Below are 22,389 nucleotides of genomic sequence, written 5' to 3'. Positions count from 1 at the left end.
TGTCTCATAATACTTCTAATTCTCATTCCCTGCCCATCCTAGCACTTGTCTATCCTCAGTTTGACCCATTTTGTGATGCTGCCCATTGCAGTGATCTCTGATTGTATTTCTTTCAAATTTGCATGGATTCAAGCTTTAAGCTAACCAAGCTGTGCCATTACCAACTAATTTACATTTTGCATGCTGACTTGTTTCCAAATTAGCTATTACATGGAGAGGTTGTTATTTTGTATAGTGGAGTGTAATTAAAGGGAGAAAAACTTTAATTAAGCTCCGAACTAGAGCTCAGTACGTGTCTGTTGTTTTATTTTCTTAATTGTAACTTATAGATGACTACAAACACACCCACAGTTGTTATTCCACAACATACAAATTAAACACATCTATTACTATATCTGCGTATGAATGTTTTAATAGTGTGTGTGTGCATTAATTAAAGCATGGTTTGGTTGAAGGAGCCGCTCATGTAGTTTTATTGTAGATGTGCTGGTTTAGAGCCTCTGACATAGTGCTGCTGCATGCTTTCTTCTCTATCTCTTTATCTCTTTTCTTCTTTTACCTCTTTCCCCCTCTTTCTCTCTCCCAGACCTCTATATTCTTCCTCTCTGTCCATCTCTTCTCTCGCTCTCGTTCTCGTGGCCACCCTCTCAGATAACTCTTGTCTGACTTTGCAGTTCCTGTGGAGTGGTGTTGTCCAGTGTTGTGTTCTTGTTTGTAGTTGGTGTTTGGTTTTCTTTTTCTTTTCTACTCTCTTTCTCTCTTTCTCTTTCTCTCTTTTTCTCTCCGCTCCTTTAACCGATCTACTAATGTGGCGATTTGGCTCAGCCTTGGGTAACACCAGATCATACAAACTGCTAGACTGGAATAGTTTCACTGCAGGTACTTCCCTACCCTCAGTCCTGCTTTTCACACACAAACACACACACACACACACACACACACACACATGCAGCCCCTGGCAGCTCAGCTGTTACAAACTTACCTAATGATTAATACATATTATCAGTTTTGAAAAAGTATTGAATTTTGAATATTCTCTTTTAGCAATTAATCAACATTGTAATCATTCTTAAAGGGATAGTTCACCCAATAATGAAATTCTGTCACCATTTACTCACCGCAGTGTTTTTCTAAATCCGTATGGTTTTCTTACTTCTGAGGAGCACAAAAGTTTAGCTGCTGTTTTCCTTAAAATGAAAAGCACAGCATGTAAAGACCTTCCACAACAGGTTTCATGTAGAAGTTTGTTCTTGCATGTCTCATAACACAATCTGCAGTAGATGGGATGGTTATCAACTAACAACATCTTCAGTTTCTGTCTGTGCATCACAAGTAGTTCAGTATGACTTCACAAGACTTGGAATATAGCGCTTATGAGATGTTTGTTCTACTGATGTTTGTAGATGTACTTATGACTTATTGTTCTTGTTTTGTCCCTTATGCCTCATTTTTATGGAAAAGAGCAGCGTGAACATTTTTCCATGCAACACAAAATGAGATTTTTTTTAAGTATCAAAGTCATGCAGGTTTTGAATAACAGGAGGGTCAGTAAATGACTTATTTTCATTTTACAGTGAACTTTTCCCTTAATATATATATTGAAATTTGTTATTCAATGCATATTCACAATTAAGAAGATGAGTTGATTTTTGTCAAGAGTGATTACAAATACATTTAAAGATGAATAAAATGTGTAAAAGGAATTATTCATGCTGAGGCAATCTCAGGCTCGCACATAAACTCAAGCCTTTTCTCAGTAGTGTGTTTAGCATGAGCTGCCATGCGCTGTGCTTCTGTATGAACGTGTGTGTCTGGCACCTGTTGCATGTTTTAGCTGGATGCGTGGCTGTTCTCTGCTTTGGCTGATCATTCCTTGATCTGCTCTGACTGTGCTTCACCTGACCCCTTACCCAGTGTTCCCTGCTCCCTGATCACTTGACCACTTGATCTATCAATCCAGTGAAGTGGACTTAGGCAATGTTCTTCATTTAGTCATGAAAAGTATCATGACATGTGCCCTTGTCAGTGCTGCTGCCTCTGTGGTCATTGTTGCTTCCCTCTACTAAAGTAATAAGGATTCATACTTTATGGATTATGTTTGTGTAAGCTGATATCACGTGTCTGATATTGATTTGTAGTCATTGTCTGGGGTTGTTCATGTCGGTAGGGGATTTTTAAAAAGACATTTGCTTTCTTGACTGAATATTTTTTCCTCCTATTTTTCATTAATGCATCTTTTACTGTTTTTTGACTTTGGAATTTGCAAAAAGTTTAACACTGCTCAGAATCGGTAGTAAACGGCTGGCACCTGTCCAGAATTAATCATCCATATATAAAAATATGAGAAATATGATTCAGCTAATTGAGAATGAATGAGCAATTGAATGTTTGGTTTAGTTTATAAGAAAATTCACTGTGGACTTGTGTTATTAGTCAGGCTATGAGTGATTTGAATCATATTATAGCAGTGGTAAGTTGATCATCAGGCCATCATTTATTTATTTATTTGCACTTTCTCCTGCTTCTGGTCTCTTTTCCGCTGTGCACTTCTCTCTTTAACGTCACCGTTATTAATCAAACTCCCTTCTGCTGTTGGCTGTTTATCCAGGATAGGTTGGAGTTTGTCCTCTATTGGGAAGCATGACTGCACTAGCAGGGGAATGCTCTGCCTACTGTTGTAGATTAGATCATGAAAGCTGTCAGTCAGGAGAATGGCAAATCACACCACTGTCCTTTTCGTCCTCACCATCATCATCGTTTTCCTCATTCCCCTCGGCCCTCTCCTAGTATGTGGTAAACAGGCAGGGGAGTTTGCTCTCATGAAAACCCCTTGCTCTCAGAGAGTGTGAGCAACTGTGTGTGCATGTGTGCGAGTGTGTGTATGTGTGTGAGAAAGAGAGAGAAAAGCTCAGGTACTAGCCTTGTTTACATTAGTGCATGGTTTTCTCCCTCTCTGAAGACAATTTTGATATTTGTCACTGTTAAATATATATATATATATATACAGCTAAATTAATAAAACATGGTTCTGTTGATGTTTTAAAGGAACACTCCACTATTTTTGAAAATAGGCTCATTTTCCAACTCCCCTAGAGTTAAACAGTTGAGTTTTACTGTTTTCGAATCCATTCAGCCGATCTCCGGGTCTGGCGGTAGCACTTTTAGCTGTAGCTTAGCATCTAAAAGTGCTACCGCCAGACCCGGAGATCGGCTGAATGGATTCGAAAACGGTAAAACTCAACTGTTTAACTCTAGGGGAGTTGGAAAATGAGCCTATTTTCAAAAATAGTGGAGTGTTCCTTTAAGGCCTGTTTGATGCTACATGCTCAAGCAACTTCACACCAAGAACAATAACTATAAATATAATGATAACTATATTAGTGTCCACATTGACGCATTATAACATTCTGATTATTCTAAGTTCATACACCAGTTTTGCCATCTGCTGCTTTAAATGCTCAAGCTCTTTAAAGTTGGGTGGATTCTAACTGACTGTCAACGTTTTTATCATTCATCATGTGGAAAAAAATTCTCTGAAAATGATTGCAATGATATTGTTCCTCAGTGTCGTTATCATTAAAGCTGTGGTGTGGACTTCACTATTCTCATACAATTAGAACAAATATTAAAAATGTATATTAATTGTTATAGTTATAGTCCTTGGTGTAAACAGGCCATAATGCTTTGGACAATCCAGGGATAAACACCATTCTACTATGGTACTCAAATATCAAATCTGGCATTTTATTGATATAGAGCAGTTTTTTTTTTTACCTGGATTCATGAGAAAACTGCAGGGGGTTTGTGAGTTGATGAAAGGCTAATAATTAAATCATAAAAATGAAAAATTATGATAAATAAATAATATTAAAATAAAAAAAACCTCACTAAAAGTATTAAATATTTTGTTTACCCACATGTCATGTGAGACCGTTTACCGATATCAGAGAACCGTGAATTTGCATGTGTTATTTAAATATTAATTAAAATTTTTTGGTCCAAGAGGTTCAGCCGACAAAAACCGCTTTGGGAATCCCTGATATAGACAGTAATAATAAACAAATAAATAAACACGATTGTGAGTTGTGGCAGATTTGGGAGCGTCAAGAAACCAGCTAACAGGGCTAGTATGCTGCTAAAGCGAGTGGGGGTGTTTATGTGCCAATGGTATGTGTGATGATGTAAATATGTTTGTTTCAGACGAGCCGGAGACACGGGATGCGTGGTGGGAGGAGATCCGTCAGGAAATAAAGTCTCATGCCAAAGCTCTTGGCTGCCACGCTGTGGTGGGCTACAGCGAGTCCACCAGCATCTGGTACTTAAACACACACACAATTCTCAACTCTGAGGATATTTTCACACACTGGATCTCAACTGTTTTTTAGGCTTCCTCATATATACAGGTTTTCAAGACCGTTGAGGGAGTTAATTAAAATCTTGATTTTTAGTTGCACAGCTTTCTCATTCTGTCATTCAACCATGATGAAAGTCTCTGATTATTTGCTCTTTGTGTTTGCAGTGAGGAGGTGTGTATTCTATCAGCGTCAGGCACTGCGGCAATCCTCAGCTCCCGATTTATGCAGGACGGCCCGCTGGATGCCGAACACAGGTTGTCACGGCAACCGCTTTGTGTCTTTTCTACAGGGTCAGAGAGGGTCGAGGGGGATATGGGTAGTTCAGCCTCGCTAGGGTAGGTTAATGACACACACATACACATACACACACACCTTTGGCCCCCGGCTAAGGGACTCTTATAAGAATAGTTCACCCAAAAATAAAAAATGTGATTATTAACTCTCCCCTCATGTCATATCAAACTTTTAAAAGGGTGTACCAAGAAAATAATCCATAATTAGTAATTCAACTTGTTTGCTATATCCTCAGTCTTCTAAAATCATACAATAACTTTAAAGACAGCATAAAATGACAATTCACCCTGTCTGTTTTCTAAATGAATGTTATAAATCTTATTGTGAACATAAAATATTTTTTTGATACTACGTTACACATGGATGTGTCACAATATAGAAAATATCTGTCACTACTTCCGTTTCATTGCGGCAATAAATTCAAATCATTATTCACTGAATTTTTTCCTTAATGCAGTACAGTAGCTCTTAACGTCGGAAGGAAACAGAAATTGTGACATATATCTGAGTGAAATGGCTTCTTAAACAAGGAGAAAAATACAGAAAAAATATCAAAAATATAGGACAGGACTTGATTTTGAATTGATTAGATTGTTGTCGTTTCCTGTGATCTTATGTGAAGAAATGTTTTGCGTGGAGGAGGGGAAGTTAATATTTTTGATTAAAAATTACAAGGGCACATGAATTAAAAAAATGATATGGATGGATAAATAATTTTTAATAAACACTGCAGTATTGTGAATTTGGATTTCATGGTGACATTAAAACCAAAAGGTTTGAAATTACACAAATGTAAGTAAATCATAACTTAAGTTTAATTTTGGGTGAACTTTTCCTTTAATCTCAATACTAAACAATACTAATAAAATTTGTGTGTGTGTTTGTGTATGTTTGCTGAGGATGTTTTTTTATACAGCTACTAACCAAATTAAGTCCTGAGGCCTAAACATTTGCCTATCTCTGCATTTGTATATTTTATGTTCAAAAATAATACCATCGTTACAAATTTGTATGCTTATGTAATAATTTTATTCAGTTTTAGCTCATGTGGGTGCTTGGGTCTCTGTGTGTTCCCTTGTGTTATTGTTTATGTACTAATTACAGTGTTTATTTCTGTAAGATTTGAGGAGGTGGTGTCCCCTGGCTGTGGGTTTTGCCACATACCGTACGATGAGTTGAATATACCATTTCCTGCTCAGCTCACCTATTGCTACTGCTGTCGCCACTACAAAGTGCCCGACGTCCTCTTCACCACAATCGACCTGCCTACTGAAGCCAACGTCACCGGGAAGGGCTGCCTGATTCAGGCCAGGTAGAATATGCACAGAACATCCTTTCTGAATGCTATATTATTGTGCTGCATACTGCAGTATAGCGCAAATAGTATATGTGCTATTTAGTGATACATGCTTTAAATTGCAGTGTGTAGGGCAGCATGTGTAAATTAAATAAAAACGAAATCACAATTTAAATTTTTTAATCACATTTTAAATTACAATTTTAAATAGAAAAAAATATATCACAACGTTACATTTCAGTGAATTAATAAAAACAGACATTTTGCGTTTTTAAAGTGTCCCACGTGAATAATTAGTTTGGATGAAGGTCAAGTAACCATTGCATTGTGGAATACAGTATTTCTCACAATGTGCTCCGATCAGAAGGTCATCCGGGTATTCTCTGCATCTCACTGTAGGCTGTGCAGGACTAAAAAGAAGGCCCAGGGAGAAGGGAACGCCACGGCCATTAGTAATCTTCTGCCATTTCTAGAGTACGAACTCCACACACAGCTGATGAACAAATTGAAGCTACGAGGCATGAATGCTTTGTTCGGGCTACGTATCCAAATCAGCGTGGGAGAGACCATGCTGCTAGGATTAGCGGTCAGTGTGCAATTACCCATAATGCTCAGTGCATTTAGTGTAATTTATTAAATATGACTGTATGTGCTGCTGTTTTCATGCTAATAGCTGTTGTTTGTTGCATCTAGTCTGCAACAGGAGTTTATCTGACAGCTTTACCCAGTCCTGGAGGAATCCAGATTACGGGAAAAACTCCCAGTGACATCACATATGAACAGCACATCTCCAATATGCAGAAGAAAATCAATGACACCATTACTAAAAACAAAGAACTGTATGAAATCAACCCTCCTGTAAGTACATATACACATCAAGTGTATTTCAAGCCTTTTATTTTATCCACTTGTTCCTCTTTTAAAAACACAGCTAAAACATTTTTTTTTTAATTCCTTCATAGGAGGTTGTCGAAGAGATCATTGGTTCGCCGATCCCTGAGCCCTGTCAGAGGTCTCGTCTCTTTCGTTCTCACTCAGAGAGTTCAGATGAGGTGTCAGAACTAGACTTATCCCATGGGAAGAAGGATGCCTTTGTGTTGGAGGCAAGTTGGCTTGTACTGGAGGTTTATGGATTCTAGAGATGAACATGGAGATGCTGGAAATGCATTTTGCAGAGTGAAGGATCTTTTTAATGTTTTAATACTCTTCTAGATTGATGACACGGATGCTGTGGAAGATATACATGCACTTCTGACTGATTTCTCCATCCCAGCAGGTAAACACTTGTGCTAGACCACTGTTGGACTCTATTCTGTGTTTACTGGGCTATATATTCACCTGTTTATATGTACATTGTCTTGTCTTCCCTTCAGGATTCTACAGCTGCAACACTGAAATCATGCCTGGGATTCAGAACTGGACTTCAGCTATACAGGTACCGTTCATCCCAGCGAACCTGTCCATCTCCTGAAAATTGCAGATAGTGTGTTGATGTGTTTACATCTTCAAGAACTCAAGACTCAACAGAAACCAACAGTATTTTAATAAAGCCAGAATGGGAGCAAGAGCCAATTCAAACCACACGAGATGGTATCAATTTCATGAGCAGTATTTTTATATATATTAACAATGAAGACCGTTACTGTTGCCCTAATATTTGCAGACAGATGAAGCTATTTTGAGAGATGTTTGCTCTGGAAAGACAGATTTATTGTCTCTATATGATGTTAATATGTTGTTAATATTTTTGGTGTTGAATCAAACATTTTTCTTAAGATGTTTACCTCCGTGAGGGTCTTTCGCCTTAACAACGCCAACTTGACCAATCAGGGACTGAATAAGATTTTCAGTGACCTCTGTGAGAACCTGCTTAAGGTGAATACATTTTCCTGAATACATATTTTCTGAATACGTTTATCTATTTTTTTCTGAAGAGATCAGTACAATAATAGTTGATATGGACCAGCTAAACCAAATTATTAAAGTATGTTTGGATATCACTACTCTAACTGAAATATATGTGTGCTCTGTAGAGTTTGTACTTCAAACTGCGGTCGATGGTCCCATGCTGTCTTTGTCACCTGAACTTCACAGTGGCCATACCTGAAGATGAGCTTATTCAGGTGAGAACACACCTGACCTTATTATGTTTTTGTTAAATATGTTATTAAACTTTCAGTTTGTGATCTCATTACTGTTAAACAGCAAAAAAGAAAGAAAGAATGGAACCCTTAAGGTCTGTTTGTCCTGTTTAGATGTTTTTTTTTTTTACCTCTGTCCCACATGATTGGTCTGATATTTTGATATTTATTGTTTATTTACATATTTACCTCTGTATCCTAACTCAAGATACTGCTACTGTCAACTCGAACTACTGTCAAATGTGCATTTCTAAGAGACAAAAAAAAAAGTAATATTATAATTTTGTAAAATTTAAATTAATATTGCAGCCTGCACTGCAAACTGTGCTGAAGATATGCATCATCAAAGTCAGGCAACACAAACCTGTTTTATGATTTGAAACAATATTACTCATTAGAACAGGCAGAAACTTAAGAAATTAGTAGTTTAAAACCACAATTAACGCTCTGGTTTCTACAACTTTCACTTAGGAGCAAAAATCTGCCTTTAATTTAAAAGAAATAAAGATTTTAAATTTATCGTGATAATTATTGATATCGATTGATATACATTTTTTTTTATTGTGATAATTTTTTTGGCCATATCGCCCAGCCCTATTGCTCAGTGTTGTTTAATTGGCAGGTGGCGGTAACAGCTGTGGCAATGAGCTTTGACAAAGAGCAGAGTTTGGAAAATGGCAAACAAAGTGGGGAAAAGACACTGATAAAGGGTAAGCATGTGCTGTATGTACAGTATGTTCATGTAAGACACACCTTTTTGAAAAGCAGATCCTCAGTGTTGATTGTCCTTTGCAGCCATAACAGATGAGCAGCTTCAGTTCAATCTGGAACTCAATGCTGAAACATCTTCTTCCAATCCTCTCAGCTCCCCCAAAGGTATAAACCCTGGTGAATCCTGATTTAAACTTCACCCGTTGTTCCATACAGTCCTTTATAGCTCTTTAAAAGTTAGCCATAATCCTTTTATGTTAGTGCTAGGTGCATTATTAGTTCATTAAAACTAAAGTCGTAAAATACATTTTCGTTACTTGAAATAAAATAAACGTCTACTGAAATATATATTTTTTCATTTTCATTAAGTTTAATTTGATGTACTATAATAACTAAAGCTGAAATAAATAATAAAAACTATATAGATATAGTATAAAAAAGTAAAAAAAAAAAAAAAGGCAAAAACACAACTAAATTACTAAACTTTAAAATAAAATGAAAACAGAAAATATAAAAAATAAATAAACATTCAAAATATTAATAAAAAATATAATTGTGTAAATTATACTAAAACAACACTGGCTAGATAATGTTCTCTTAATAATTATATCTTAAAATTGGTGCAAACAGTTAAATATCCAATATTGGTTAATACCTATAAATTAAAAAATAATAATAATAATTAAAATAAATAAAAAATCAGATATTGGTGACATAACTATTACAGTGCCGATTTATAGTGCATAAGTTTCTTGTACCAAAATAAAATGCATTTATTTATTCATTTATTTTTATTAAAGAATATATAAATTTCTGACATTAAAAAAAAAGAATATATATTTTTTGATAATAATAATAATGAACAATAAAATTTGTGTTTTTTTTTTTTTTTTGCTGGGACCACTGAAAATCTTAGGAAAAATGATTGAGATCTGATATCTACATTGCACATTGGCCCTTCACAATATTAAGGAAAATCCTGTTTTCTTTAGTGTCATCCCTTTAACACTGCATTTGTTTCCTTTGTGTGTCTCAGGTCTATCAGAGGTTGGCAGCCATCCATCAGCCAGAGGTCAGTACCTGATCTGTTGCTAAGAGTTCTGGAGGCAGCAGGGTGCTTTTTTTTCCTTTTGATTTCTGCTCCTTTTGTGTGTGACAGTTTGAAGTGCTGCAGCACACACCCCAGCATCATCCATTTTACCCCTTTTTTTCTTTCTTTCTTTCTGTGTCTTGTTTCCTCTTCTCTTTGTCCCTCTGTTGTGTCATTGTGTGTATGTACTTGTCTGCGGGATTTGTGACCGCATGTGCACATATTTCTATGTGCATGTTTGTGTCTATTTGTGTTTGTTTCTGAATGTCGGTCTATATATATATATATATATATATATGTGTGTGTGTGTGTGTGTGTGTGTGTGTGTGTGTGTCCAGCCTCCTCAGTTGATTACAGTTCCTTTGCAGACAGATGCAGCTCCTGGATAGAGCAGCTTAAACTGAAAGCTCACACCATAAGACGCGGATCGGTTAAAACAAGTAGGAGCACACACGCAAACTCGCTTACATACACAGACATGCACAATCACAGACCCTAGTTGGAGTAGTCTGCATACTTAAAAGGATCTTTAACTTTAAGATGAAATCAAAATGGGCCCTTAATAAAAAAATGTACATTTTCTTGGTCTTATTATGTTCATTTCATAGGTGCACATTATTCCAAATTCCACTAAAATAATACATAACACATACAAAACACAAAAAATATATATTTTAATATAATTTTTTGTGTTTTGTATGTAAAACAGTATGGAAGTAAAATGGTTTAGGAGTATGTTTTCATTTTGGTGTTCCAAAAGTTAACATTTTTTGGTGAATTATTTTATTTGGTGAATTACTGATTTTTTACATATTTTATTTAATGTGAACGAAAATGGGGCTCTGGTTCAATGTGTTCAATATTGTTTTAAAGTCCTCTGTACACAGCAGTATGATATTATCTTCTAACCCTCACAGCCTCGTATTCATTAAAAATCAAATGTATCAAATTTAAAATGGCATCTACTCTGACTACAGTCTATACTTCTTCACGCATCCTTACACACACATACTCCCATGTCCTGCATCCAAAAGTGGACAAGTCTTGCTGCCATACGCCGATCCGATCAAACATGATTAACAGAGTGTGAAGGTTGAGTCTTAGTGAGGAACCAAGATGAAGACTGTCACTCTTTCAGTTGTGCCTCAGTGATTTCATAATTGAGCTTGCTGATGTGATGAGTATGAATAAAGCACAGACCAACTCTGTCATGGTCCCATGCAGAGTAACATATGATGCATTAATGCATCATAAGTATGGCTGTACAGGTTGTACAGTTCAGGGTTGGGCATTATAGCTAAAAAAAAAAAAATCTCTTTTTCATAATATATCTCAATATTTATGTAGATGCTGAAATATCAACTCAACAGCCACTGAAATCATTGCCGTATTCACTGTGTTGCTTTATTGTATGCCGTCAACAAAATAATCACATTAATATCGCCCAGCCCTAATTCAGTCCACTGACAGATAGTTTGAGCGATGTTTGGGAGCTGCATGCGCATTAGCGCTTTGTGTAACAGTTGTGATGCAGCGTCATGTATGATGTATTACAGCTTTGAGATTGAGCTCTTTCACACTCTTGATGGAAAAAGTGTCCTCCCTCTTCAAAGCTCATCATCCTCTGATTTATCAAGGCAGACTGAACATGCGTGCATTCATTCTTTCTCTCCTCCTCTGTCTCTGTATTTGCATGCTGTTTATTTGCATGGTGCAGTACTGTTGCTTTGCTTTGATCACATGCTGCTGATCTGCAACACACAAATGCACACATGCCCTTTTTCCTCGGTCACACTATGTTTGTCTCGTCACATCCGTTGGTCTTGTACAGCGCCCTCTGAAGGCCATGTCTGGTATATTCCACCCCCCTCTTTCTTTTCTCTCTTCTTCTATGGAGAAGGCCAGCCCGTTGCCTGAAGGTCGCTCTCGTTCTCTTCGGTCAAATCGTTCCTACTCGGGCAGTTCTGTCGCAGTGGTCAAAATGACCCCGCTCTCTTTCATTCCTGGAGCAAAGATCATCAGATACCTTGGCATCATCAACATGTTCTTCATTAGAGAGACCACCTCACTCAGAGAGGTAGCAGTCTCACTGTTTTTACTACCATAAATCCCTATTCAGACTCGATCACTTCACACACATTAAGAAATTTGCTGCTGCTTCGTATTATTATTAATAAATAATAATAATAATAATAATAAATGAAACAGAATATTAAATGTTTATAATATTAATGCAATTAAAATAACTGATATCATATAATATTAATAGTAATAACAATAATAAATATTATTGGTGTTTAATTTTTTTATTAATGCTATTACACAATTAAATATCTTTAATAATATCAATATTATTCAAATTAATTAGAATTGATAATAGTAATGAAAATTACAAAAATATTTTAATAATATTAGATATTTTATAATATTGCTATGAAATAAAATATTGAAATAATAATATTACAATTAATTACAACTATTAACATTAATAGTAATGAAATTATTGTTATTATTACTATTTATAGTTTAATAATAATATTAAACATTTGTGTGCTAGTAAATTGTTATTCATATAATAATAAATATGATTACGGTAATATTAAGTATTTTAATAATTATTATTTTTTTTTTACAAATTACAATTGTTAACATTAATGGAAATATTGGTATTAATATTGTTGTAAATTGTTGTTATTATTATATAATAAGAAATATTATTATTAATAGTATTAATATTATAAAATTATTTAGCATCATTAAATGAATAATAATAATAGCAGTGCAAAATATTGTTAATTTTAGTGTAATAAATATTTTAATAATATTCATGTTTTTAAAAGTCATTACAATTAGTAAAAAATTGTAATTAATTTTATATTCTTGGTATTAATATTATTTAGTATTAATGTCACATTGTATTATTACTATTATTATTATTTTTTCTTATGTTTTAGGAGGGAGGTGTAAGTGGGTTTCTGCATACATTTATTGCTGAAGTATTTGCGATGGTTCGCGCCCATGTCGCTGCTCTTGGAGGAAATGCTGTCGTCTCCTACAGCATGAAGGAGTGTGTGTTCATGGAGAATCCTAACAAGAACCAGGTTAATACATGCACAGTCACACACACTCATACACACTCAACCCATCATGTTTGTTCATTTATGCTCGTGTTGTATTTTACAGGCGCAGTGCCTAATTAATGTCAGTGGGGACGCTGTTATTTTTGTCCGAGAATCTGAACTCGAGTTGACTTCGGTACAGCCACAGTCAGCCACAACACAGACCTCCAACTGTGGGGAAGGAACGTGAACCCACATACACACAGACAAACTCTCAAGTAAACACGTTTTAACATGAACCATGCCATTTGAAGCAGTTTCACGCTGAATCTACCAACCAAATCTCCAAAAAGAAGCAAAAATCTAGACCTTATTGGTTGGTTCTCCCAAGTGTCATATTTTAGATCCTTTAAATGGCCAATATTTGGTTTTATTTCAGAATATTTTAAAATTCCTCCATCGGAAGCCTTTCAGAAAGGTCATCTGTCATGTTTCTATGTATTGGCCATTGTTGTTCACATTCCATTTTGTCCATATGTGGTGGAGGCAGCTACCAAATTCAAAAGGTCTATAAAATGCGTCTTTTGTGTTCGCAAAGAGTGTGTAAATGCGTCAACGACTCTCTAAATGGCCGTGTTTTGTATTTAAATGAAGGTATAAACTACTGATGCACTCGCATGGACATCCAGTTCATGATTTTAAATACTGGTTTCAAATAAGACACTTCCTGTCATGTCCTACTGATCTCTTTAAAATCATGTCATATGCTGGAAATGTTTGTTTGCATTCATGTGCCACAATGTATGCTTTTATTTAATCATAATGTTTGGGTCGGACTTCTGCAAGGCTGGCCCGATTTTTTTGCATGTGCAATGCCAGTTAACCATTAAGAAAAAAAGATATTTTAGGGTGGAGTTGTCATTCACCATGGACTGACACTTGAATGTACAGATGATGGGTCTGGATATGAGGTGGACGACTCTGCTCCTGCGTGGACTGACTTTTAATGCTGTTATTTTGTATTATTTTGTTATTTTGCCTGAGGACAAATCAAAATTGCACATTAATAAGATATAATTGAATAAAACTATTATTGCTCTGATGTGTTTAGTCCTTGTTAAATTCTTCCGTTTTTAATGAGTATATTTATATATACATATAATGGTTTTCTCAAGTGAATTTCATTTCTCATGATCTGATCTAAAATATTGATATAAAATATAATCTAAATATTATAACTACAATCAATGCAGAATAAGTTGCCCAAAAGACAGTTATATTTGATTTGTGAGCAAGTGCCTTTTTTAATAATTTTTTTCTTAGTAAAGCCAAGAACACACTAAATACTTATTCCAATCTGAGCCGCTAGTAGACGCCAGACATTAAAAATGCACTTCCTAATTCTGAGCTCACATCAGTATTCTAAAAATCTCTACACTTCTAACAAATGAAACGATCTTAAAAAAATAAATAATAATATTTAACAAAAAATAAACGCGAGCGTGGCTGATATTACCGAATCCAAAAGCTTCACTCATAAATAGTAATTAGGTCATGTTGATTTTTATTTGTCAGCCTTCCGAGATCGTCCAGGTAAGTACACAGCCTGCTTAATATTCATTAGACGAGTCCAAAGTCTGCCTTTCAGCCAATCGGCTGCACTCACGGACGAGCGTCTCTGACGTAATTCACTCCAGTAGAGCTACTAGTACTAGATCTACTAGTGAAAATTGGCTTTCTAATGATATAGTTTTGGTGAGCCAACTCTTCAACCAAGGAGGACTTCTGTTAACTTATTCTGAATTTTTGTCTAAATTTAAAATCCCAATCATTCCTAAAGAATATGCTGTAGTTATGGATGCTGTCCCCTCTGGTTTAAAAATGCTTTGTAAAAATACATGTCCCCAATCTTCTCTGCAGTCTTTTGATCCTGTTGACACTGCTGTTGGTCGAGTTTGTTTTTCTTCTTCCTCTGTTAAACACAATAATCGACAGGTTCGGGCCCTTTTTCAAAGGGATGTTGTCTCTAGACCTCCTATTGTAACTTTCTGGAATAGCTGTGTTGATGGTTTGATATGGCATAAAATCTGGAAATTACCTCATAAATATTTAATCACAAATAAAGTAAAAGAAATTTCTTTCAAACTCATTTATAAATATTACCCCAGTAACTTTTTCCTTGTAAACAGATTTAACTGTGATATTGATACACTATGTACATTTTGTGGTCTACATACAGAAACGTTTTTTCATTTATTTTGGAGTTGTCCTTACTCAGTCAATTTTTGGTCAAATTTCTGCTCATTTGTTAGAGATCATATCATGCCCAGCTTTCAACTTTGTCAACATTTGTTTTTTTCACTTACGACATGTCATTCCATAAGGAATATTGTTTGATTAATTTATTACTTTTGCTGGCAAAGTTTAGTATACATAAATGCAAGTGTGGCAATTATAAACCATTGTTTCTCATTTTGAAATCAGAAGTTAAACAATACCTAAAATCAATTTACAATTTGATAAACAAGAAAGCTGTTAAGTGTATTAATGTATGTAAACATTTCCATGTTTTTATGTAATTTATTTTTTATTTTCTCTTTATTTCACTGTAATTTTATATCTCTTTTTCTTTGTGTTCACCCCCTGGCTACTGTAAAGTGTTGAATTTGAGTGATTCAATTAAAAAAAAAAAACTAGATCTACTAGTACAGCAAGGAGTATTTAATGCTAAAACGGCTTGCCATAGTATGGATCGTTCCCTGCGCTGACGTAATTTCCGATTTTGCCAGTTCTCTAACATCCATATACTAACGTACACCAGTCAACCAATCAATTTCACGTCCCCGAGCGTGACGTAATTAATATTCATGAGCCAATTCTTCGCCATAGTAGGATTCGTTGGCAAACAACGCGCTTCTCCGTTCCTGCACGTCAGACGTGTCGCTCAGTCAGTTCTGTGCATTCAAACCTTCCTGATCTCCATCTTGAGGAGATTCCTACGCCATCTGTTTCCTTTAGGAGTTTATTGTACACATAATGGGAGAAATAAGGTTGCCGAGGCATATGTTCTTGTGGTGCCTGTCTGCTATTTATATGTTTGCCTTCGCGTCTCTTTATGTACAGATTCCAGGTGAGTTTAGATTTGTTTAACCTGCATGTATTGAACTAACAGCACAACTTCATCAGTGACACATGCGGTATTAAATGTCTTGCAGAACTGTCTGTGCAAAAAAAAAAAAATCAGATTAGATGGAGCATGTTGACGCCTGTTCAGAAAAACCCAGACTGTAAAATCTAAGAAACTAGCCTATATTAAAGTGGTCATATGATGCGATTTCAATTTTTCCTTTCTCTTTGGAGTGTTACAAGCTCTTGGAAGATCTGAAGATCTGTAAAGTTGCAAAGACTAAAGTCTCAAATCCAAAGAGATATTCTTTATAAAAGTTAAGAGTCAACCACACCTACCTGAAACGACTCGTTCTAACACGCCCCCACATATCTACGTCACTATGTGGAAATATTAGCATAATGCCGCCCAAATGTGCAAGCAAAGAAAGAAGGCGTGATTTCAGGAACAGCAGTAGGGATGGGCGTATCGATCCAAAGTATCGATATATCGATACTGACGCGAGTATCAAAAGTATCGATACTCAAACAAAAAATATAGATACTAAGGTGTATTTTATTTACCAGTGATTTTATTAATTCAACAAAAAAAAATAAAAATAATGCGTACAATATGCATTGAATTGGACGATCACTGGCAGTCCCTTATGAAAATGAACCATGGTTTTACTAAAGTGACCGTAGTTCAACTGTAGTATTTGTAGATTCGAATCATGTGTAAACGAAAAACATATTTGAACCATTTGTAAACAAAAATATAACCTAATAAGTTACAATTAAGGCGTATCGAATGTTAAAATGCGTTTTAAACAAAGTTAATTGCTTATCATTACCCATATTACTCGTAGTAATTTAATCATTTCATAAATTTCATAATTTAAAAGTTTAGTTCAGAAGTATCGAATCGGTATAGATATCGACGATACTGCCTTGAAAAATATCGGTATCATATCGAAAACAAAATGAGTGGTATCGCCCATCCCTAAACAGCAGTAGTGTTGATGCATACCAATATTTGTTATTATAGTATTATAGCATATATACTATAATTGAATATAGTAATCATTAAGTGCCATGTAGGGTCCAAAAGTCATATAAACACATAAACAATGTGGGACCTGAAATCTGGAAATAAAGTTTTAGGATTCTGGAAAATCTAAAACTTAAAGTAACACTGACATAAAATGAATCACTTTTCAGATTCTGCACCATTTTTAGGTCACTAATCAAAAAGCATTTTGCGGCATTGACTATGTGAGTTCTCTCTCTTTGTCTTTAGGTCTGTATGGGAACGAGGGTGTGCTGCCGGCGCGGTGGCAGCTGCGGGTGTCTGGGAAGAGTGTTGTGGAGCAGCTGAAGGATTCTCCCACCCTGCTGTGGTTCGGTCCTCGTCTGGGTTTGGACACGCAGCAGTGCATGGAGCTGCTGAGTCTGACCGGAGCTCTGCTCAGTTTAATGACTCTGGCTCTGCCGGTACTCAGAGACTGCAGAGTCTTCCTGGTGCTCTGGATACTCTATCTGTCCCTCTACCAGGTACAGACTCCGTTCACATACAGCACTGATACCACTAGTGTAGTGGTAGACCAATATGTGGTTTTCACTGGCTTGTGCAATATTTAGAGAACAGGTGGCCTATGGCTGACAGCAAAAAAATAAAATGCTCATGTTTTTTTTCCCCCCTAAATCTTTTATTAGTAAAAATTAGTATCTGAAAACTCCTTGAACCAGGTCATTGGCTGATGCTGATAATCAAAACAATGGCCAATATATATTACAATACATAGTTTTTAATTGCATACATTTTTAAATACATATTTACATAATTCATATTTTTAAATGGATTTTTAGAAGTATTTTAAATAATTTAGTCTCATTTGCTATCTTTAAACTGTATTGAATGTAAAATGTAATGTAAAATTCTCAAAAGAAAAAGAATAAAAAATATAATTACAGTGGATATTTTTATGTTGTATCATTTATATATAAAACATCATGTAATATAGTGTCTAATATAATTAGTAATATAATTATAATACAAAGTATTATATATATATATAAAAATATAAATAAAATAAAAATATAATTTTGTCTATTTTTAAACTGTATTGTATCATATTATATTTGCAATATATCCAGCCTGCTGTCGACCATTACCTCTAAAAACCCATACTTGTTGATCGATACTTATCACGAATACTACTTATCAAGGGTAAAAAAATGTGATATTAGAAGTTAATGTAAAAGATACTGAAGTGCAGTGCTTCTTGTTTCTGTAGGTGGGCCAGGTCTTCGTATACTTTCAGTGGTGAGTATTAGATTTTCTGTCAGTGTGTGTTGCTCGTACACCACCAGATGTTTTATTGATTCACAAATGTTCTTATTCCCCAAATTATGTCTGTTATGTAACTGTCTATGGCTTTGTTTAACTGCTTTACAACTGTAGCAACAAAACAGTCTTGACCTTGAGAGACACTCAGAGTGTTATTTACAGTAGTCTCACTTCTGTGTTAATGTGAAATGACTTCAGCACATCAGAAGCCAGAGTTAGAATGTGTCAAACATCTTGATCTCAGGGATAACCTCTTGCTGGAGACGGGCTTCTTGGCCATTCTCATCGCTCCCATGAAAATGCCCTGGTCTTCAAAGGTGCGTCTCCATGACAGCGTGACTTTCTGGCTGGCGCGCTGGCTGTTGTTTCGGCTGATGTTTGCGTCGGGTGTCGTCAAACTGAACAGCCGCTGTCCCACCTGGTGGGGCCTGACAGGTGAGGAATCAGCTGAGATTTGTAGATTATATTTGTGCCAAAATTTTCTGGATTTGCTGCTGAAAGGTTCAGAATATCCTATTACACTAAAAACAACAGTATGTTTTTACAGTATGTATTCTGCATGCACAAAATACTCAAATGGCCTGTTAAAGCACAGTGTGAGATACAGTGTCCCACAATGCAGTGCTCTCAAGTTGACCTTTCATGTCCTGCGTGACAAATGAAATGGAAGCAGAATCTTTTGTGTGTGGGAGGGAAGGTTTTTTTTTTGGACTCATTGTTTTTTATGAACCACTAAGGAAGGCATTTTTGCATAACAATTGATTTTTTTTAATTCTCAGATCTTCCTAAATTAAACTTACAGTGTAGTTCATGTCTATGTGTATGTGTAATTTATTACATTCTTTAAAGGGGTCATATGATGTTGCCTAAAAGAACATTATTTTGTGTATTTGGTGTAATGAAATGTTTTATGCAAAAACACATTATTTTCCACATACTGTACATTATTGTTGCTCCTCTATGCCTCGCCTTTCTGAAACGCGTCGATTTTTACAAAGCTCATCGGTCTGAAATATCTCGGCAAAGGAGAAGTGCTCACTAACACAGATTTAGACAGATTTGTGAACAATATTTGAGAGAAATAGGCCTTTTGTGTACATAGAAAAAGTCTTAGATCTTTCAGTTCAGCTCATGAAAAATGGGGGCAAAAACAAAAGTATTTTGTTCAGTGTATATATATATATATATATATATATATAGAGAGAGAGAGAGAGAGAGTTGTTTATTTACATTTATTTTTTACATCTGTTAAAAAAGCAGCATGCTAGTATTCCACTCTAATCATTAGCCTTAGTTTATTTTTCCACATTTTACTCTAATTTAAGTTTAAGTAGTAAATCCCATGAAAGTTTTGACAGTGCTGCCACTAGACATATGTATTGCTTTTATTATGTCTGAAATAAAATATACACATCAAATTATTCATGTAAATTCGCCGTCAAACACTGTGTTCTGTTATTGTCTCGTCAGCTTTGACCTATCACTATGAGACCCAGTCTATACCGACCCCGCTGGCCTGGTTTGCTCATCAGCTGCCGGTGTGGTTCCAGAAACTCAGTGTGGTGGGAATGTTTGTTATCGAGATCGCCGTTCCCTTCATGTTCTTCAGCCCCATACGAAGACACAGACTCGTCGCCTTCTACATGCAGGTGAGTGAGTATGTGTGTGTTTGATCAGAAATGGAGAAGTTGACCTGAGTTTGTGCATTAATGTGACAACTTGGTGTGTTACAGATTCTGCTACAGTTGTTCATCATCCTGTCTGGGAATTATAACTTCTTTAATATTCTCACCATCACCCTGTGCATGTCGCTGCTGGATGACCAACATGTGAACTTCTGGCTCCGAAGATCCACGCCAAAGACTGAGAGCAGTATGGACACACTTACATTACACTAAGATGTTTTTGAAAGAAGTCTCTTATGCTCACCAAGGCTGCATTGATATTGTGCAAGCAGTAATATTGTGGAATAATATTACAATTTAAAATAACCGTTTTCTATTTGAATATATTTAAAAATGTGATTTATTTCTGCGATGCAAAGCCGAATTTTCAGCATCATTACTCCAGTCTTCACATGATCCTCCAGAAATCATTCTAATATGCTGATTTGCTGCTCTGGAAACAATACTTATTTTTTGTGCTGCCTCGTGTTTTTGTATTTTTTATGTGCTGTTTTCAAATACTACATGATGACGGAAATGTATGTTGTGCCCTGTTAGGAATCGGATGAGATGTGAAAACCAGGTCCAGATGGCCATAACTCATTCTTTTTATTGTTGTTTTCCAGCATCATTGCAGACTCTGTTCTCTTGGTTGGCTGTGATGTTAGAGATCGGCACATGCGCTCTGCTTGGCTACTGGAGCGTCAGATACTTTGACCTGCAGGTGGACTGGGAAAATAAGAGCGTCTCCTCCAAAACAGGTGAAGCTTTTGACTTTGTCTTATTCAGTTCACTTGTCGTTCAGTGCCATTAATCTGTTTTCGTTTCCTCAGCATTTACGTATTTTGAGTTCAACGGCTTTCTGAAGATGGTCACGGTGCCCAGTATCTGGATTGGCGTGCTGTCTCTCACATGGGAGATCATTTCTGCCATGTTTAAGTGAGTGGTGTGGGTTAGTTTTCATCTGATTTGTTGGCTCAGTATGTCCTGGTAGAACAGATGTTTTTGTTTCAGGTGTGCTTCTGTGAGAGGAGTGTTGTGGCGTCTCTGGAACACAATCCAGTGGGCGGTTATGGCTGCGGCTACAGTCTCCATGTTTGCCATCAGTCTGGTCAGTAAACTTCTTGTCTCTGCTATTGTAGTGTCATTATTATACGTTTATAGTATTTCTTGTAATTTAGAATTTTCTGTTTTAATTAAAGTTATAGTCATTTTGTTATGTTTTTGGTTGTTTTTAATAGTTTTCCCTTTAAGGACACAAAAACAGGAAGTAGTGCTGTTGACATTAAATAAAACTAAAATAAACATTAAGAGAAATATAATAACATATATAAAAAAGCATACTTATTTTATTACAGGCAAGATTTCTCATGGTGATCAAGATTTTGAAGCAAAATAAAGTGCATCCATCCATCATAAAAAAGTCCTCCACGTGGAGTTTTGTAATTCACAGTTAATAATTAGCATTAGCATTAGAAAATCTTGCCTTCCACATTTTTTTCAAAATCTCATTCATGCTTCCACATGTTCAAACCTTAAACCTTATAACAATATACATGAGAACTTCACTGTGTACTTCAAGCATAGTACACGGAATTCTTTCTTTCGTTTTGTAAACTGTCCCTTTAAGTTTTGTAGAAATAATGGCTCTAATAATGAAGTTTGGTGCAGGTTCCCTACACCTACATTGAGTATGATGCACACAGTAACCTCTGGCCTGGGATCCGGACAGCGTTTGAGGTGACCGAACGTTACCAGCTAGTCAACTCGTATGGATTATTCCGGAGAATGACCGGGGTTGGAGGCCGTCCAGAAGTGGTCATTGAAGGCAGTATGGATCGCAACACATGGACGGTCAGTTTACAAGTACTTGAGGAAGTGCTTAGTGTCTGAATTACAGCATTGCTTTGTATGTGAAGGAGATAGACTTCATGTACAATATGAAAACATGTCAAAAAAAGCCCAAAAGGTCTGAAATACTGGCTAGTAACTGAGAAGTTGTAGGTTCAAACATTGAATTAAAGAAATATCATCTGACCAGGATCTTAAAGATGACGTATGTAGATTCTTTGCGGCAAGCAAACTATTCAGAATCTTTTTTTTTTAAATGTATGTACATACACCAGCTTCAAGGTGAGGTTAATTATTCAGTTGGTTTAAATTAAAACTAGCTACATTTACATGCACCCAAGTAAGCTGTTTTTCTGTAATCTGTAATTGAATTGATGGCTCAATAGGATTGAAGAACGTTCAGAATCTAAAATCGCTTTGGATTAATACGGATTGAAAAAAAGTAGTACATATAAACATATCTTCTGTAACT

At 35.8% G+C, this 22,389-nt stretch overlaps 2 protein-coding genes across 13 annotated transcripts in view; both read left to right on the top strand.

The window, feature by feature from the left end:
• Window positions 1–14,028, top strand: part of LOC107662892 (C2 domain-containing protein 5-like) — a 29,538-nt gene extending 15,510 nt beyond the window's left edge. For 4 of the 12 annotated variants that reach the window (XM_016453011.1, XM_016453015.1, XM_016453010.1 and 1 more), the window contains 15 exons: window positions 826–879; window positions 4,201–4,315; window positions 4,520–4,690; window positions 5,770–5,961; window positions 6,346–6,532; window positions 6,640–6,804; window positions 6,909–7,049; window positions 7,159–7,222; window positions 7,320–7,381; window positions 7,723–7,821; window positions 7,980–8,069; window positions 8,710–8,797; window positions 8,883–8,963; window positions 9,835–9,870; window positions 10,227–10,512. In XM_016453011.1, coding sequence (XP_016308497.1) covers window positions 826–879; window positions 4,201–4,315; window positions 4,520–4,690; window positions 5,770–5,961; window positions 6,346–6,532; window positions 6,640–6,804; window positions 6,909–7,049; window positions 7,159–7,222; window positions 7,320–7,381; window positions 7,723–7,821; window positions 7,980–8,069; window positions 8,710–8,797; window positions 8,883–8,963; window positions 9,835–9,870; window positions 10,227–10,387 — 1,706 coding nt within the window. In that variant the 3' untranslated portion in view covers window positions 10,388–10,512. Of the gene's footprint in view, window positions 1–825; window positions 880–4,200; window positions 4,316–4,519; window positions 4,691–5,769; window positions 5,962–6,345; window positions 6,533–6,639; window positions 6,805–6,908; window positions 7,050–7,158; window positions 7,223–7,319; window positions 7,382–7,722; window positions 7,822–7,979; window positions 8,070–8,709; window positions 8,798–8,882; window positions 8,970–9,834; window positions 9,871–10,226; window positions 10,513–11,777; window positions 11,966–12,842; window positions 12,990–13,071 lie in introns of those variants that run through there. The other 8 variants (XM_016453020.1, XM_016453018.1, XM_016453021.1 and 5 more) reach the window with 5 other exon arrangements.
• Window positions 14,029–15,855: 1,827 nt separating this feature from the next.
• Window positions 15,856–22,389, top strand: part of LOC107662891 (lipase maturation factor 2-like) — a 14,758-nt gene continuing 8,224 nt past the window's right edge. Inside the window, exons 1-10 of the mRNA XM_016453009.1 lie at window positions 15,856–16,077; window positions 17,353–17,606; window positions 18,350–18,378; window positions 18,647–18,837; window positions 19,873–20,051; window positions 20,136–20,274; window positions 20,693–20,827; window positions 20,900–21,005; window positions 21,081–21,177; window positions 21,738–21,920. Of these exons, the coding sequence (XP_016308495.1) occupies window positions 15,984–16,077; window positions 17,353–17,606; window positions 18,350–18,378; window positions 18,647–18,837; window positions 19,873–20,051; window positions 20,136–20,274; window positions 20,693–20,827; window positions 20,900–21,005; window positions 21,081–21,177; window positions 21,738–21,920 (1,407 nt within the window). The 5' untranslated portion in view covers window positions 15,856–15,983. The remainder of the gene's footprint in view (window positions 16,078–17,352; window positions 17,607–18,349; window positions 18,379–18,646; window positions 18,838–19,872; window positions 20,052–20,135; window positions 20,275–20,692; window positions 20,828–20,899; window positions 21,006–21,080; window positions 21,178–21,737; window positions 21,921–22,389) is intronic.

This window comes from Sinocyclocheilus anshuiensis, unplaced genomic scaffold (genome assembly GCF_001515605.1).
Source record: "Sinocyclocheilus anshuiensis isolate Anshui unplaced genomic scaffold, SAMN03320099.WGS_v1.1 scaffold739, whole genome shotgun sequence".
NCBI classification, from domain to species: Eukaryota; Metazoa; Chordata; class Actinopteri; order Cypriniformes; family Cyprinidae; genus Sinocyclocheilus; species Sinocyclocheilus anshuiensis.
The sequence above is the reverse complement of the archived record's forward strand: the minus strand, read 5'-3'. Positions and strand labels throughout refer to the sequence as shown.